We start from the raw sequence: 17353 nt of genomic DNA, 5'->3' as shown, positions 1-17353 counted from the left end.
GTACATAGAAAACCATAAAAGTATATGTCTAAAATATTGGTACATTCGTCATAAAAAAAATAGTACATGTTTACTTAAAATACAATAAAAAACCAAGTCCGTCCCTTGTCCGTTACCTTCCTTCAACAAACATTACGTAAGCCAATTATAAAATTACCAAAACAAACTAATTATAAAATTAGTAACATCACTATAAAAGTCGAATTCAGCAATAATGTGTTTAATCATGTCTGTATATATATTAAACATGTCTAAGCTTAAGACATATCCAAATGAAGGCATGGGAGTAATTGCTATATAGACCAAGAGTAAAATCATTTAGTTGATTTAGTTTTTATGTGATAATACTAAGTCTAAATATGGCTTAAAATTAAGTAAGAACATCAGTTGCTTTGGTAGCATATACCAATTATCTAAATCTACATATTGGGAGAAAAACATAATTTTAAATCAATTTGAAGTAAACAATAATGACCAACATTACCGGCTTAGCGGCATTAATACATATTTTTGCATATAATACATTCTGGCAGCAATGCATGCATTCTAAGGTAGTCCCAATGGACCATCACATGCTACTGATGAACTTTGAAAAAAAAGAGAAGGGTTGTAAATCGCTATCCTGAATTTCAGTGTGTGAATCAGCATAATCATCTCTTGAAGCAAAATCGGGGGGGGGGGGGGGGGGGGGGGCTGGTCAAATTGTGTCTTTCTCAGCACAATTACACAAAGAAATTTGGGGAAAACATTAGTTTTGTAAGAAATGTAAAGAGGAACCCCTGCATATTTATTTAAATGGTTGTAGTCCATCAAGAAAACCTAATCCTTCCAATAGGAAATGAAGAGAGGCATTAACAATGCTTTAAACATTTTAAAACCGAAAACAAACGACGTATGTGACAACACATTTTCCTACTAAATCCGCTAAAAGCAGAGAGTTGCAGAGACTCTCAAAGAGTAACCAACGTTATCTAATAGAAGAATTGTCATATGATAAAACTCATAGAGCCTTGGATTATAAGAACAAATGATGGTTTTTCAAAATGCAAGGTAATGCACATCTGATTCACACAAACCAACTTAAAACACCGCAGACTGAGCCAGTAAGGGGAACATCGTTTTCAACGCAACTTTTACAACGCATGCCTTTACATCGCAAGCCTTACAACGCATGCCAATACAAAGCATTGCTCTGGGGGGCGCTCTAGGATAGGGAATAGATTTAATTTACTATCCAACACCTTCCCTATTATCTACGGGGACTGGAGTTGGAATAGTAAATTAAACTACTCACTATCCAGCACCCCTCAACACTATGCGTTGTAACAGCATGCGTTGTAAAACCTGCGATGTAAAAGCATGAGATGTAAAAGCATGCATTGTAATGTCATACATCCAGCCAGTAATGCCCGTGCCCGAGCTTCCTTCACACTGACAGCTTAAAACTACCACGAATGTTTACGCTCTGTTTAGCTAATCGTAATTCTGGAGAAAGATACAGTGCCCAACTACACTTGATTAAAAAAATGAGGACCATACAGACAAGTGACTCGGTGGTTACTTCGAAAATGCATGCACCTCCGTCACACACATCCCAAAACAGAAGGAGGCAGATTTACAAAAAGTGATGCAAAAGTGACGCAAGGGGCTTGTAAATAAGCCCCAAGGTATTTTTCAGGCCATACATGAGAGGGCCCGAGCAACAATCCGTTACTAGGGCGATATATGGAGGGTAGGAATGTGAGGCGGAATGTTATGGTAGTGCAGGTGTAAATCTTTACGTGTTTGTTAAAGAATGGCAGCGCATTTCAAGTGGCTCAATACAAACAAACCTTAAAATGCAGAATTTGAGTTACTTTGTTGACATCACAAGGCACGCAAGCTCTGCTGCTCTTTTTTTTTTTTTTTTTTTTTTAGAAAGGGGACTAGATATGGCCCTCAAAAGGAGAATTCCAGCATAGCTGCCAAATGTCATTTGCGACAACCTGAGTCAAATAGTTTTTTTTTTGGTAACGTCGCTTTACTTTCCGAGACCTGTAGGCTGATTTTCCTGTTTCACATAAATACTTGAAGATTTCGGAGAAACTCTTGGATTAACTAAATGTCAGATACGGATAGTTTTTCGCCATTTGCACATAAGTTATTCAACGCCCGGAGAAATATCCTTTCACATCATTCTACCGTCACTATTCTAAACGTTAACTAGAACATGCATTCTATTCATTAGACCAAATAACTGTTATTGATATCAACAACTATGAACATCGCACTTACGATCTCGGGCGATTAGTGAGCTATACGAATGAACATAATACAGTGTTCACACTCTCTTTGCAAAGCAATGTTGTTTGTATAGTCGCTACGTCTTGCGCTTGTCTTTTAAACTTTTTCGAGACTAGCCGAGTGGCCCCTGCTGAGTGGAAACAACCCGCTACTTTCGTTCTACACCACTGAAGGCCGGAAGAAGGCAGACAATAATTGTTTGTTTACCTGGATTGACAGGAAGCGTGTTTAAGGAGTGACAAGCAGGGGTTTTCCCTGTTTCGAACAGACCTTTCCTCATAGTAACTGTATGACCCCCCGCCCCCCAGTGGAACGCACATCCTCGAGAACTGCGATTCTCATTGGTCGAGGTCCAAATGTAGTCCCGCCCTAAAACACACTTCCGTGCGCGGGCTCGTGGTCAGTGGCTGAGAGCTTGCTGGAACACTGACTGGAGTTAGCTGTAGGGAGAGGCTGCATGCCCGTAAGGAGCACCGCAGGCACCGCTGTAGACCAGTGGCTTTGTCTGAGCAGGTGATGGGGAGATGGTTGCAGCCCGGCGGCTTAGTCTCTGAGCTCTTGTCGGGGAGATGGATGTTGGTCAGGGTCATCAGGGAATAGGGATGTTTTAAGCCCATTAAAACAGGACATGGATACTGAATGATAGGTATATAAAACAATGTCTTTGGCAACTCAGTTTTACTTTGGCTTACGTTTTATCTAGTGCTACTGGATACACGAAAAGAAACGGACCTTTTATAGATTTATTCAGACTTTCAGGATGTGCTGGAAATGTAAAATAAAAAAAAATATATATATATATATATCTCCCAAGATCCCATACATTAGAGTTAAAATGGTGGGGGTCGAACGAGGAGAGCGATTCTATGGCAGGACCGGAGGCTTCTGATTATGCTTTCTCATTTCTTTACTGCACAAAACAGCAGCCAATGAAAGTGAAACTACAAATGTAAAAAACAACATTTCCCACGAGGCTTTGAACCACGCCTCTCTTACAGCAACCAATCACAATGGCAATAAGCATATAAAGTATAGAGACACTAATCTGGCCTCCTCTTTCTTTGCTGCTCCGCAGCCCAGATAAGTGCTCTATACTTTATATACTTTTCAAGTTGACTTTTGGCCTGTGCCTTATGTAGCGCCTTGGCGCGTTGTTATTCACTGTGATTGCCTGTTTGGTCGTGCTTTACTTGTCAAACTTGCCTGCTTTGTTTTAAGTTTGCCCGTGACACTGTCCGCGATCGCGGACTGTTTATTATGCTAATTTAATTTATTTTCCGTTTTGCCCCGTCTGACCTTTAGCTGGGTTCGGAGCTTCTCCGCTCCGCATCCCGACTCCCTGGAGGCGCGTGTTGCGCCCGTAGGCCCCCGTTCTCTCCCTCTGTGTCCCAGCTGCCGCTTGGATCGCGGTCCGCGCGAGTGAGGGGTTTAGCCCCCACCTCGGGGAAGGAGACGCTCGCCGGAGCCCGGCAAGGCCCTGCGTGCGTCTCTGAGATCTCGCGCGCGTCAGTGTGCGCGCGCAGATCTCGAAGGTGCCTGCTTGACGCTCTGCCCCCGGCTGAAGAGGGGATCTACGCAGCATTGGCCAGGAGCCGAGGGCGATTTATACAATCTCTTGGCAGCATTTTTTCCTCGCTTTGTGCACCGGAGCTCCCAGCATTTAACCCTTTGCCTCCCAGTGAGTGAGGAGGCAAACTCATAATTTTTGGAACCCTTTCTGATCTTCAGTAAGGGCTACTCCCGCCATTAGTCCTAGATTTGGACTTTGTCCTTCATTCTACCCTGGTATTACCGGCTCCTGCGCCTGGCACTCCCCAACTTCGACGCGCCCGCCTGGGCTGGTACCTGAGCTTCCCTCTGGGGACTGGAGTTTGGAATTGCTGATTCCTGTTAATGATGGCAGATAATGAATACTGCGATGAGGAGGGTGCTGCGTGTGACTACCAGGGCCATGGGGAATTCTATGAAGAAGAATCCATGGAGGATATTATTGATAAAAAATTGGACGCTAAATTAGACAAAGCCCTTTCCTCGGCCCTCCTTCCTTTGGCCAAGAAATTGGAACTTTTAGTCCCTGGTAAGCCTCTTTCCCTTCCCAACAAGGACTCTTCTCGCCCCCGCCTAAGAAGGTGGCACTTGACCCGGCCTGGCCCCATGCCCAGTCTTATGAAAAGATTTATAAATCTAAAGAGTCCTCTTCTGACAAAGCTCTGACCTCACATCCCCCTCCCTCCCCCCCTCCTAATGACACCACTACTGATACTGGCACCGATACTGATTCTTCGGATGCCGCTTCCCGCAAACGCACTAGGAAGCGTAAGCATACCTCTCCAGTCACTCCCTCTCCCTTCTCTTTTGACCCAACAGACATTGTCCACCCTAGGTCCTCACATTGGGTTCCCCCCCCTGCTGTGGCGGAATATCTGGAGGCCCACCTCCGTAAAGGATTTGATAAGGAAGTAAGATCCCGCCTTAAGTCCGAATGTCCCTGTAGGAGAGTAGGGTCTGCAATCCTATGATCACCCAGATTTTTTGCTTTTGTTTCACTGGTTTACGACTTTCTCTGGCTGTGGGCCTGCCAATCAGACCCACAGCCTGGCTGTTCTCTCTCTAAATTCCGATATGTACCCTAGGTGCATTTACCAATTGGTACTGGGCCACCTTATCAGACCCTGTAACTCAGGGCATAGGTGTACCCAGGGCCGCCATGGGCTGCAGCATGTATTATGCCACCCCTGGCTGGCCTCGTAAATTTGACACAACTGGCTGCACGACAGCTGGGGCGAAGACGTGTAACCACCCTTCGCTTTAGGTATAGTAGCTCTATATCTAACCATACAATGGACACCCGAGTTCCTATCAGTCACTCCTATGGCAGGCCTTAACAATCCTGAAGGCAGAGTGCGTGGGCTCGTGTGAGTTAGGTTCAGGCCCGAGCCGAGCCGGCTGCAGCTTGCGGGATCAAGGCCCAATAGCTGTTCCATGATAACGCGTGCCATATCGGTAACTCCGGTATCGCGTTATCAAGGCATGTCGAGTAAGGTGTCATACGAATCGGGATGCGGCCCTCTCACCAACCCTGGCGACGAGGTTAGCATTCCGCCCTTCTAGAGGGACACGACATGTACGTAACTGTGAACCCCGGTTAAAGTTAACTGAAGCCTCAGCTCCACAAAATGGATGCTGCCACCACAGACACAAGTCTGACCTCCTGCTGCTGGGAGTCCTTCCAGCGAGGAGCACTTGGACAAAGGGTTTCCTGTCGAGGGCGCTGTTCGCACCGTCCCAGACAGGGTTTGTGTATTCTGGGTAGGTAGGGCTTTTGCAAGAAGGTGACTGCGGAGTGGCACCCCGGTGCTCACTACGCATCTGCCGGTTAGAACCAGTTCCAGGGGCGACAGCCCTGGCCTGGGGAAAGTCCGGCGGGGGAGAGGGGTGTAACTACCCCCCTTCCTGGTCCCACCCTTAGGGCAGGACCTAGTCATGTACCCACCCCTTTCTTTAGGATAAAGGCCGGAGCGGGGACCCTTCCAAATTAGATCATCTTTGAATCAAGAATACTTTCTACGAAAGGACTTCAAGACTCTTCTCAAGATTTCTCCCTTGTGGCTAAGGAGTAGTCACCCTGCATCAGCGGGCACCATCTAAGAACTCTGCGGTTTGCTGTAAGTCCTTCCTCAAGGAATCCGACGGCCCAGCTCGACGAGAACCGGCTTCCCTGGCACCTCTGACCTCTACCCACGTCATCAGCTCAGCTGTGATCTGTGGGTGCGACGAGACCTCGAGGGACCGGCCATCATCAGAACCTGCACGCTCTTAAAAACCAGCACGACCATCGAGGTAACTCTCTGGTGAGTGCTCTGGGGTCCGAGAAGCCCCGACCCTGAGCCGCTCCAGCACCGAAGTGCAGTCTCCCAGCATCTCCACGATCTGCGTGGGGCCCTTCTGCTCGCTGCTCAGCACGTTGTCTGGTCACTAGCCGCTGGCTTGTGCCCTTCTGTGACGACATCCGAGAATCATCACTGCCGGTCTGGTTGCTCCAGACTGGCCCTTGCTTCCATCTTTTCGAGAAGCACCCCGGACCCTCCTGGTCCACTCAAGACGCCGACAGCGACATCCGTCGTGGGACAGCTCGCACCTCCACCGTGGTCGCCGACAACGCCTCCTGGTCCGAGAGACTGCAGAGCCTAGCGTCGCCCACTCACCTGGTCGAGGTGACGGCCAACCGGTGCCTTCCTGGTACCCTCTGACTACTGGCTAGTAGTACGAACTTGGTCCCCTCTGCTTTCAGGTTTCATCAATCTCCGATCCAGGCTTGGATCTCTACGAACTATTCAGCACTGGTCGCCGGCCAGCAACTCCTTTTTCTTCCGGCTCCTGGCTCGTCAGCGAAGACCCCGACGCCTGTAAGACTTGTGCAGCCGCAGCCCTCGTGGCTAGGTAACTCGGCATTTCAGTGCCTGCATAGCCTCCTTACTCTAGGGTCCCGAGTCCCTCGCTTCCGACTTGCCTTATCGGGTCCGCCCGAGACCTTAACCTTTCCGTGTCCCCGGACACTTGTTTTAAACTGTGCACTTGAAGTATTTACTAAAGAGATTTGGTTTGTGCTTAGTACCCTGTCCTCATAAAGAGTACAGGGCTGTTGTGATTCTTAATAAATATACTGTTTATTTTCATAACACTTGTGTGGTGTCCTTTCACTGGGTGTTCAAGGGGTACATGTGTGGTAAACAGCTGGCTTAACACGCCCTCTCGAGTCTTTAGCCTTAGACTGCTCGTATCCACGCTACTAGGATAGCTGGTCTATAGGTTGACTTACAACCAAACACCATAAGGGTCGTTGGAACGATACATAGCGGTCGCTAGAATAGCGAACGTTGCATATCGGGCCAACTTCTCACATTGGTGAGCAGCGGTTGGGATTTGAGCTTGCTGTTGTTTTACCACACGTATCCTAAGAATATCTTGTCGAAAGATCGCACAAGTACTGTTAGTACATATAACTAAAGCTTAGAATACTCTGAGTTCTACTGAACCAGCTGTTGTAGCTCCTCAAGGCTTAGCACACCTTGGCTACAACTCTTAGCAAGGGTACAGTAGGAAAACACATAGTGTAGGTAGGTGCATCACTTACACCACACTAGAAACAGTATGTCGGGCCAAGGAGGAAACTCTGAGTCTCCCCTTGTGTCAGTTGACCCTCCACAGGTCATCCCTTCAGGATATACTGTGCTGAGCTTCAAGGAGTTAAGACGATTGTGTCACTCCCGGAAGATTCAGCAGGGGTCTAACCCCACAACGTCCTTTCTGATTGGTCTCTTGGAGACTTATGATGCCAGAAGAGCTGAGAAACTTCGTAGCTCTTCTAATCCAGAAGGAGACATGCCTCCCCTCGAGGGAACCCGGGACGATCCTGACCTCATTCACCTCGCAACCGAGAACGAGGATGTGGAGGAGGATGAGGATGAGGATCTCTCTGGGGACGAGGCAGATAAGGGACAGGTAGAAGTCGTCAGACTAACACGGTCCAACTTAAGCAGACACGATAGTGGTACGGGGGGAACCCCGGCGCTACTGTCGGTTCCGCTTAACCTGGGGAATGGACGAGCCCGATCTCTGTCAAGAGACTCTGGCAGATCCCTTCATACCAACGGCTCTCACAACTCTTCTCAAAGAGGGATGACGTCCCCTCAGAGGAGAGTGTACGAAGCGAAAGAAAGGGCAGCTAATCTAAGGATCGAAAGGGAAGAACTTGCCCTGGCCAAGGAAAAGCTTGCTTTCGCTAGAGAGCAACAGTTAAGTGGGGCAATCCCCACTGGTGGCAGCAATGTACCTAGTAATAGGGAAAAGAGTTTCGATACGAAACACCTTGGGAAGATAGTGCCCCCCTTTAAACAAGGGGACGACATCCACAAATGGATTACTGCTTTGGAGAGGGCCTGCACTGTGCAAGGTGTTCCCCAGAGTCAGTGGGCAGCTATCTTGTGGCTCTCCTTTGAAGGTAAAGGAAGAGACAAGCTCCTCACCACAGGGGTAGAGGACGCTAATAATTACCAAGTCTTGAAGAATACACTCGTTGAAGGGTTCGGCCTAACCACTGAGCAGTACAGGGTGCTGTTCAGGGATACCCAGAAAACACAGTCTCAAGATTGGTCTGATTTTGTCGATTGTGCCACTAAGGCTTTTGAGGGCTGGCTGCTGGGCAGTAAGGTTACTGATTACAAGGGATTGTATAATTTGATGATGAGAGAACAAATTTTAAACAATTGTCAGAACCAGTTGTTGCATCAGCATCTTGTCGACTCGGATCTGACCTCTCCCCAAGAATTGGGGCAGAAGGCAGACAAATGGGTTCGTACGAGAGTTAAACAGAACCAGGGCCAGAATCAAGGTGGTCAGAAGAAAGCAGACCAAAAGGGTAAAGATTCTAAAGGGGAACAAAATGACCAGAAGTCTTCGACAGGTCCCCAACAACCCAAAGAGGGTGGGGGTCAGGCTCCCCAAAAGAAGAAAGAAGGCCAATCCAAACGATGGTGCCAGTACTGTAAAAGTAAATCTCACTGGTTTAGTGAGTGCACCAAGAAAGGAGGAGGGCAGACTCCTGCCACTGCAGCCCCTAAGGCACCTGTGCCCTCTAGTACAGTCAGCAGTGGTAGTGCGCCTCCCAAGGGTTTAGTAGGGTTAACCCTGGGTTCTGAGGGGCGTGACAACTTAGTTGGCACGCTCACTCAGGCTGTCCTTGTCAGTACAGGGGACGTGGACGTGTCCCCTGACGTAAGCCCCAATACCTTGGGCAAATACAGACAGACGCCTTTCATAAATGGAAAGATGGCTCAGGCCTATAGGGACACTTGTGCCAGCGTCACCATGGTGACGCCTAACTTTGTGGACCCTGGACAGATCATGCCAGGTACAGAATTCCTGGTGACCAATGCAAGCAATGTCACTACCAATCACAGTATGGCAATTGTAGCTTTCTCCTGGGGAGGGGTAACTGGCCAAAAGAAGGTTGTAGTTAGTCCAGACCTCCCAGTGGATTGTTTGTTGGGCAATGATTTGGAGTCGTCACAATGGTCAGAAGTGGAGCACCGGACTCACATGGAAATGTTAGGCTTGCCAGCACATGTGTTCGCTGTGACCAGGTCACAGGTCAGGAAATGCCCCACTGAACAGGTGCTGGATCCTGGAACAACGGACCAGACACCTCCCAAGAAAAAGAGCAGTAGGGTTAAGGCTGCGCCTTCCCCCTTGCCCCAGGTCGAGGATCAAGTCTCAGAGGAGGCTGACCTACAGGAATTGAGGGAAACTGAGCCGAGAGAGTTCGAACTTGATCAAGTTGAATTCTTGGGCTCAGGGGGACCCTCAAGGGAAGATCTGGGGAAGGACCAGTTAGACTGCCCTTCTCTTGAACCCCTCAGACAGCAGGCTGCTGCTGAGGCTGCTGGGAACGCCACAGGTACCCACAAGGTATACTGGGAAGATGGACTCCTGTACACTGAGGCAAGAGACCCCAAGCCTGGCATGACCAGGAGGCTGGTCGTCCCCTTGTCTCAGCGTGGTTTCCTACTTACCTTGGCCCACGAGATTCCCTTAGCAGGTCACTTAGGCCAGACGAAAACGTGGGACAGGCTTGTCTCACACTTTCACTGGCCTCACATGAACGAAGATACCAAGGAGTTTTGCCGCTCCTGTGTCACTTGCCAAGCCAGTGGTAAGTCAGGTGGCACGACAAAGGCCCCCCTTATACCAATGCCTGTGGTGGGGGTGCCCTTTGAACGGGTGGGGATCGACATCGTCGGTCCCATGGAACCACCGACAGCGTCAGGGCACAAGTTTATACTGGTGGTAGTGGATCATGCCACCAGGTATCCTGAAGCTATTCCCCTTAGGACCACTACAGCACCTGTTGTGGCAAGAGCCCTAGTTGGAGTGTTCTCCAGAGTGGGCTTCCCTAAGGAGGTCGTCTCCGACAGAGGTGCAAACTTTATGTCGAGCTACTTAACTGCTATGTGGAAGGAATGTGGTGTCAACTACAAGTTCACTACACCCTATCATCCACAATGCAATGGGCTTGTTGAGAGATTCAACAGGACCCTAAAAGGGATGATTCATGGACTACCGGAAAAGCTTCGGCGTAGATGGGACGTCCTGATCCCCTGCCTCTTGTTCGCCTACAGAGAAGTCCCACAGAAGGGGGTTGGCTACAGCCCTTTTGAACTTTTGTACGGGCATCCTGTGAGAGGACCCCTGTGTTTGGTGAAGGAAGGATGGGAGAGACCTCTCAAAAAGCCTGCAGCCAACATAGTGGACTATGTGCTCGGCCTCCGCTCGCGGATGGCTGAATACATGGAGAAGGCATCCGAAAACCTTAAGGCCAGCCAAGAACTCCAAAAAGCTTGGCATGACCAAAAGGCTGTCTTGACTGTTTACCAGCCCGGACAGAAGGTGTGGGTGTTGGAGCCAGTGGCCCCAGCAGCACTCAAGGACAAATGGTCCGGGCCCCACACCATCCTGGAGAAAAAGGGAGAGGTCACCTACCTGGTCGACCTGGGAACTCCCCGGAGCCCCCACAGGGTGCTTCATGTCAACAGGCTAAAAGCATATGTCGACAGGAAGGACATGAGTTTGCTCATGGCCCTAGATGAGGGACAGGAGGAGGAGAGTGACCCTCTCCCCGACCTGCTCACTCAGAATCCTGACGATGGATCGGTGGATGGTGTTGTCTTTTGTGGCAGCCTCTCCGAACATCAACAGAGCGACTGTAAACAGGTTCTTCAGTCGTTCAGACATATGTTTTCTCTAACACCCAGCCAGACCGATTGGTGTACCCATGAGGTTGACACTGGTCTGGTGACAGCTTGCCCGTGAAGAGTAAAATCTACCGGCAGCCTGATCACGTTAGAGACTGCATCAAGAGTGAAGTGCAGAAAATGTTGGAGCTGGGAGTCATTGAACCCTCGGATAGCCCTTGGGCTAGTCCCGTAGTTCTAGTGCCGAAACCTCACACCCAGGGTGGTAAGAGAGAGATGAGGTTCTGCGTAGACTACAGGGGTCTCAATGCAGTCACTAAGACTGACGCCCACCCAATACCAAGGGCAGACGAGCTTATCGATAGATTGGCTTCGGCCAACTACCTAAGTACGTTTGACCTGACAGCTGGGTATTGGCAAATCAGGTTAGCTGAGGACGCCAAGCCTAAAACCGCATTTTCAACCCCTGGTGGGCATTATCAGTTCGTGGTGATGCCCTTTGGTCTGAAAAATGCACCTGCCACCTTCCAACGGTTGGTGAATCAAGTCCTTACTGGGCTGGATGACTTCTGTGCGGCGTATCTTGACGATATCGCTGTCTTTAGCTCCACCTGGGAGGATCACCTGGTCCACCTGCGGAAGACGTTAGAGGCACTGCAAGCCGCAGGTCTCACTATCAAGGCCACCAAGTGCCAGATAGGGCAGACACAGGTTGTATACCTGGGCCACCTTGTAGGTGGAGGTCAGGTTCAGCCACTGGAGAGCAAGATACAGTCAATCAGGGACTGGGCTCCTCCAACCACCCAGACTCAGGTTCGAGCTTTCTTGGGCCTGACTGGTTACTACAGGAAGTTTGTCAGGAACTATGGTTCCATCGTGACACCATTAAATGAACTGACAAGTAAGAAAATGCCAAAAAAGGTTCAGTGGACAGCGAGCTGTCAAAAAGCATTCGATGACCTAAAGCAGGCCATGTGCACGGCGCCTATCCTCAAGAGTCCGGACTACTCCAAACCATTCATTGTCCAAACAGATGCTTCTGAGTTGGGTGTGGGAGCTGTTCTTTCTCAACTGAATTTTGATGGTCAAGACCAGCCCATTGCTTTTATAAGTAGAAGGCTGACCCCTAGAGAGAAGAATTGGTCAGCTATTGAGAGGGAGGCCTTTGCTGTGGTTTGGGCCCTGAAGAAGCTGAGGCCATACTTGTTTGGCACTCACTTCAAGATTCAGACCGACCATAAGCCCCTCTTGTGGCTAAATCAGATGAAGGGTGAAAACCCCAAACTGCTAAGGTGGTCCATTTCCCTACAGGGGATGGACTTTACAGTGGAACATAGACCTGGTACTGATCATGGCAATGCCGATGGGCTCTCCAGATATTTCCACTTAGAACAAGAAGACTCACCTGGTCAAGGTTAGCTTATTGTTCCGACGTTTGGGGGGGGGTCATGTAGGAGAGTAGGGTCTGCAATCCTATGATCACCCAGATTTTTTGCTTTTGTTTCACTGGTTTACGACTTTCTCTGGCTGTGGGCCTGCCAATCAGACCCACAGCCTGGCTGTTCTCTCTCTAAATTCCGATATGTACCCTAGGTGCATTTACCAATTGGTACTGGGCCACCTTATCAGACCCTGTAACTCAGGGCATAGGTGTACCCAGGGCCGCCATGGGCTGCAGCATGTATTATGCCACCCCTGGCTGGCCTCGTAAATTTGACACAACTGGCTGCACGACAGCTGGGGCGAAGACGTGTAACCACCCTTCGCTTTAGGTATAGTAGTTCTATATCTAACCATACAATGGACACCCGAGTTCCTATCAGTCACTCCTATGGCAGGCCTTAACAATCCTGAAGGCAGAGTGCGTGGGCTCGTGTGAGTTAGGTTCAGGCCCGAGCCGAGCCGGCTGCAGCTTGCGGGATCAAGGCCCAATAGCTGTTCCATGATAACGCGTGCCATATCGGTAACTCCGGTATCGCGTTATCAAGGCATGTCGAGTAAGGTGTCATACGAATCGGGATGCGGCCCTCTCACCAACCCTGGCGACGAGGTTAGCATTCCGCCCTTCTAGAGGGACACGACATGTACGTAACTGTGAACCCCGGTTAAAGTTAACTGAAGCCTCAGCTCCACAAAATGGATGCTGCCACCACAGACACAAGTCTGACCTCCTGCTGCTGGGAGTCCTTCCAGCGAGGAGCACTTGGACAAAGGGTTTCCTGTCGAGGGCGCTGTTCGCACCGTCCCAGACAGGGTTTGTGTATTCTGGGTAGGTAGGGCTTTTGCGAGAAGGTGACTGCGGAGTGGCACCCCGGTGCTCACTACGCATCTGCCGGTTAGAACCAGTTCCAGGGGCGACAGCCCTGGCCTGGGGAAAGTCCGGCGGGGGAGAGGGGTGTAACTACCCCCCTTCCTGGTCCCACCCTTAGGGCAGGACCTAGTCATGTACCCACCCCTTTCTTTAGGATAAAGGCCGGAGCGGGGACCCTTCCAAATTAGATCATCTTTGAATCAAGAATACTTTCTACGAAAGGACTTCAAGACTCTTCTCAAGATTTCTCCCTTGTGGCTAAGGAGTAGTCACCCTGCATCAGCGGGCACCATCTAAGAACTCTGCGGTTTGCTGTAAGTCCTTCCTCAAGGAATCCGACGGCCCAGCTCGACGAGAACCGGCTTCCCTGGCACCTCTGACCTCTACCCACGTCATCAGCTCAGCTGTGATCTGTGGGTGCGACGAGACCTCGAGGGACCGGCCATCATCAGAACCTGCACGCTCTTAAAAACCAGCACGACCATCGAGGTAACTCTCTGGTGAGTGCTCTGGGGTCCGAGAAGCCCCGACCCTGAGCCGCTCCAGCACCGAAGTGCAGTCTCCCAGCATCTCCACGATCTGCGTGGGGCCCTTCTGCTCGCTGCTCAGCACGTTGTCTGGTCACTAGCCGCTGGCTTGTGCCCTTCTGTGACGACATCCGAGAATCATCACTGCCGGTCTGGTTGCTCCAGACTGGCCCTTGCTTCCATCTTTTCGAGAAGCACCCCGGACCCTCCTGGTCCACTCAAGACGCCGACAGCGACATCCGTCGTGGGACAGCTCGCACCTCCACCGTGGTCGCCGACAACGCCTCCTGGTCCGAGAGACTGCAGAGCCTAGCGTCGCCCACTCACCTGGTCGAGGTGACGGCCAACCGGTGCCTTCCTGGTACCCTCTGACTACTGGCTAGTAGTACGAACTTGGTCCCCTCTGCTTTCAGGTTTCATCAATCTCCGATCCAGGCTTGGATCTCTACGAACTATTCAGCACTGGTCGCCGGCCAGCAACTCCTTTTTCTTCCGGCTCCTGGCTCGTCAGCGAAGACCCCGACGCCTGTAAGACTTGTGCAGCCGCAGCCCTCGTGGCTAGGTAACTCGGCATTTCAGTGCCTGCATAGCCTCCTTACTCTAGGGTCCCGAGTCCCTCGCTTCCGACTTGCCTTATCGGGTCCGCCCGAGACCTTAACCTTTCCGTGTCCCCGGACACTTGTTTTAAACTGTGCACTTGAAGTATTTACTAAAGAGATTTGGTTTGTGCTTAGTACCCTGTCCTCATAAAGAGTACAGGGCTGTTGTGATTCTTAATAAATATACTGTTTATTTTCATAACACTTGTGTGGTGTCCTTTCACTGGGTGTTCAAGGGGTACATGTGTGGTAAACAGCTGGCTTAACACGCCCTCTCGAGTCTTTAGCCTTAGACTGCTCGTATCCACGCTACTAGGATAGCTGGTCTATAGGTTGACTTACAACCAAACACCATAAGGGTCGTTGGAACGATACATAGCGGTCGCTAGAATAGCGAACGTTGCATATCGGGCCAACTTCTCACAGTCCCCGTCCCGATTTACCTCACAAGGTGGCAGTTACCCCCGAAATCGACCCCTCCATGACCACCTTTTTAAAGAAATATAAGAAGGACCCCAAAAAAGGGATTGATCGCGCGCTCAGAGCGTGCCAAGATAAGGTCCTTGACCTTTCAGGACCTTTGGCCAAGATCCTGGAGTTGGCCCTTCAGGCCCAAGAAACTGGAGATGCCATCCACCCGGAAGTCCTAGCGGGTTGGGCTCAACGAGCCATTTGCATGCTGGGAAATGCAAATTGCGCTCTTGCCTCGGAAAGACGGAAATCGGTCCTTCTGCGGATCGACCCTCAGTTGGTAGAGTTGGCTTCCTCAGAGCCGGGTCCCTTGGCGGAGGGACAGTTGTTTGGGGACAACTTTGTGAAGGACATAGCAAAATTTGTCAATACGTTTGCATCCCTGGATAAGTCTCAAGCCTCCTTGAAGAGGGTGTTACATCAGGTCTCTAATAGGGCCGGACGTGGCAGAGGACGCTCGACCAGCCGCTATTCAAATTCCAGTCCTCAAAGAGGGTACGCCCCTAGACGTGGCAGAGGGTAGAAGCAGGAACCGGACCAAGCCGGTTTTTACCCGTCCAGATCCCGCGGCTTCAGGGGCCGCTATAATCGAGGGGTCAACAGAGGCTACAAAAACTTCGATAATCAGTCCTCTGGTAAGTCAATTGTTTCCTTTGGTCCCGCTAGGGGGAAGGTTGCGTCATTTTGTCAAGAACTGGACAAACCTCACTACAGATGCTTGGGTCCTTCAGACCGTCCAGGGCTACGAGATAGAGATGGTGGACTGCCCCTTGCAGCCTTTTCCCCCGCATCCTCTCCTTTTTTCCGTCTCGAACAGAGTTTTCTAGACTCAGAGCTGGACGACCTTTTGACAAAACAGGCCATTGCTGTAGGACCCTTCATTCCAGAGGGCTTCTGCAGCAACGTCTTTCTTGTGCAAAAGAAGGGAGGCGGTCAACGCCTTTTCTTGAATCTGAGAGATTTCAACCCCTTTGTTACTTATCGCCACTTCAAGATGGAAGGTATCCATCTTTTGCGAGACCTCCTGTTGGAGAACGACTGGATGGTCCGAATAGACCTAAAAGATGCCTATCTGACAGTCCCCATCTGCCCATCTCATCAAAGATTTTTGCAATTCCCTTGGAAAGGGCGTTGGTTTCGCTACAAAGTGCTTCCCTTCGGCCTGTCCTCAGCCCTTTGGGTGTTCACCAAGCTTCTCAAACCTGTGATCTCTCGCCTTCGAGAGATGGGAGTGTGTCTCATTGTCTACCTAGACGACATGCTCCTCCTGGCCCAGGACCGGTCCCTCCTTCTCACTCACCTGGAGTGGACGACGTCCTTGCTGCAAAATCTGGGATTCGTGATCAATACCAAGAAATCTGTGATGATACCGAATCAGCAGATGGAGTTCCTGGGCTTCCTGATAGACTGTTTCGGCCCAACTGCTCCTTCCCCTTCACAAGATCAGGTCCATCAAGAGAGAGATAAAATCCACCTTGGCCAAGGAGAAGATTTCCTTGCGGGTTTTGGCGCGGATTGTGGGCCTTCTGGCCTCGTCGATCCAAGCCAACTTTCCCGGCCCCTTGCACTACAGGGCCCTGCAGAGACTGAAAATCTTTTATCTTCAGAGGAATTTTCACTAGGATCACTTAATCCCTCTTTCCCCCCCGAGGCTCGGGAGGAGCTTCAGTGGTGGCTGGATCACATGTCGGCCTGGAATGGCCGAGCCATCTTCGGCGCAGCCCCAGATGTGGTAGTCAAATCGGACGCCAGTCAGTGGGGCTGGGGCGCTCGCTGTGGAGAATTTACCACAGGAGGACGGTGGTCAGCAGACAAACTCTCACTTCACATCAACTGTCTAGAGTTGTTGGCAGGGTATTTTGCCATCAAATCCGTCTCACCACTGAGGAGCAATTTTTGTATACTCCTTCGGATGGACAATGTCTCCGCGGTGAGATACATCAATCGACTAGGGGGGACGAAGTCCCGAATGTTGGTCCGCATTGCGAAGGAATTTTGGCACTTCTGCCTGGATTGCAAGATCTCTGTAGTGGCGGAATACCTTCCGGGGAAACTCAATCAGGTGGCGGATTGGAATTCCCGATTTCTCAGGGACTTCAGCGTTTGGAGACTCCATCCATCGCTGTTCTCTCAGATCAGAACTATGCGAGGCCCGTGCCAGATAGACCTGTTTGCCTCTCGCCTCAATGCCCATCTTCCCCTTTTTTACAGCTGGAGACCGGACCCAATGGCGATGGGGACGGACGCTTTCCTTCACCATTAGGGGCAACAGAGGAACTATGCGTTTCCACCATTTGCGCTGATTCCGAGAGTAGCGGCGTCGATACACCGGCAGATGGCGACAGTAGTGTTGGTGACCCCACTCTGGTCGACTCAGTCGTGGTTTCCCACACTGTTGGAGTTATCAGTAGA

General features: G+C 50.4%; 1 protein-coding gene across 6 annotated transcripts in view; it reads right to left on the bottom strand.

Annotated features, from left to right (window-relative positions):
- Positions 1-17353, bottom strand: part of RELB (RELB proto-oncogene, NF-kB subunit) — an 851517-nt gene that overhangs the window by 796364 nt on the left and 37800 nt on the right. The window contains exon 1 of one of the 6 annotated variants that reach the window (XM_086938448.1): positions 2491-2605. The exons of 4 other annotated variants lie outside the window; for them this stretch is intronic. In XM_086938448.1, the coding sequence (XP_086794574.1) occupies positions 2491-2563 (73 nt within the window). In that variant the 5' untranslated portion in view covers positions 2564-2605. Of the gene's footprint in view, positions 1-2490; positions 2606-17353 lie in introns of those variants that run through there. One more of the 6 variants, XM_086938447.1, reaches the window with a different exon arrangement.

Source organism: Lissotriton vulgaris, chromosome 9, assembly GCF_964263255.1.
Source record: "Lissotriton vulgaris chromosome 9, aLisVul1.2, whole genome shotgun sequence".
Classification (NCBI taxonomy): Eukaryota; Metazoa; Chordata; class Amphibia; order Caudata; family Salamandridae; genus Lissotriton; species Lissotriton vulgaris.
The sequence above is the reverse complement of the archived record's forward strand: the minus strand, read 5'-3'. Positions and strand labels throughout refer to the sequence as shown.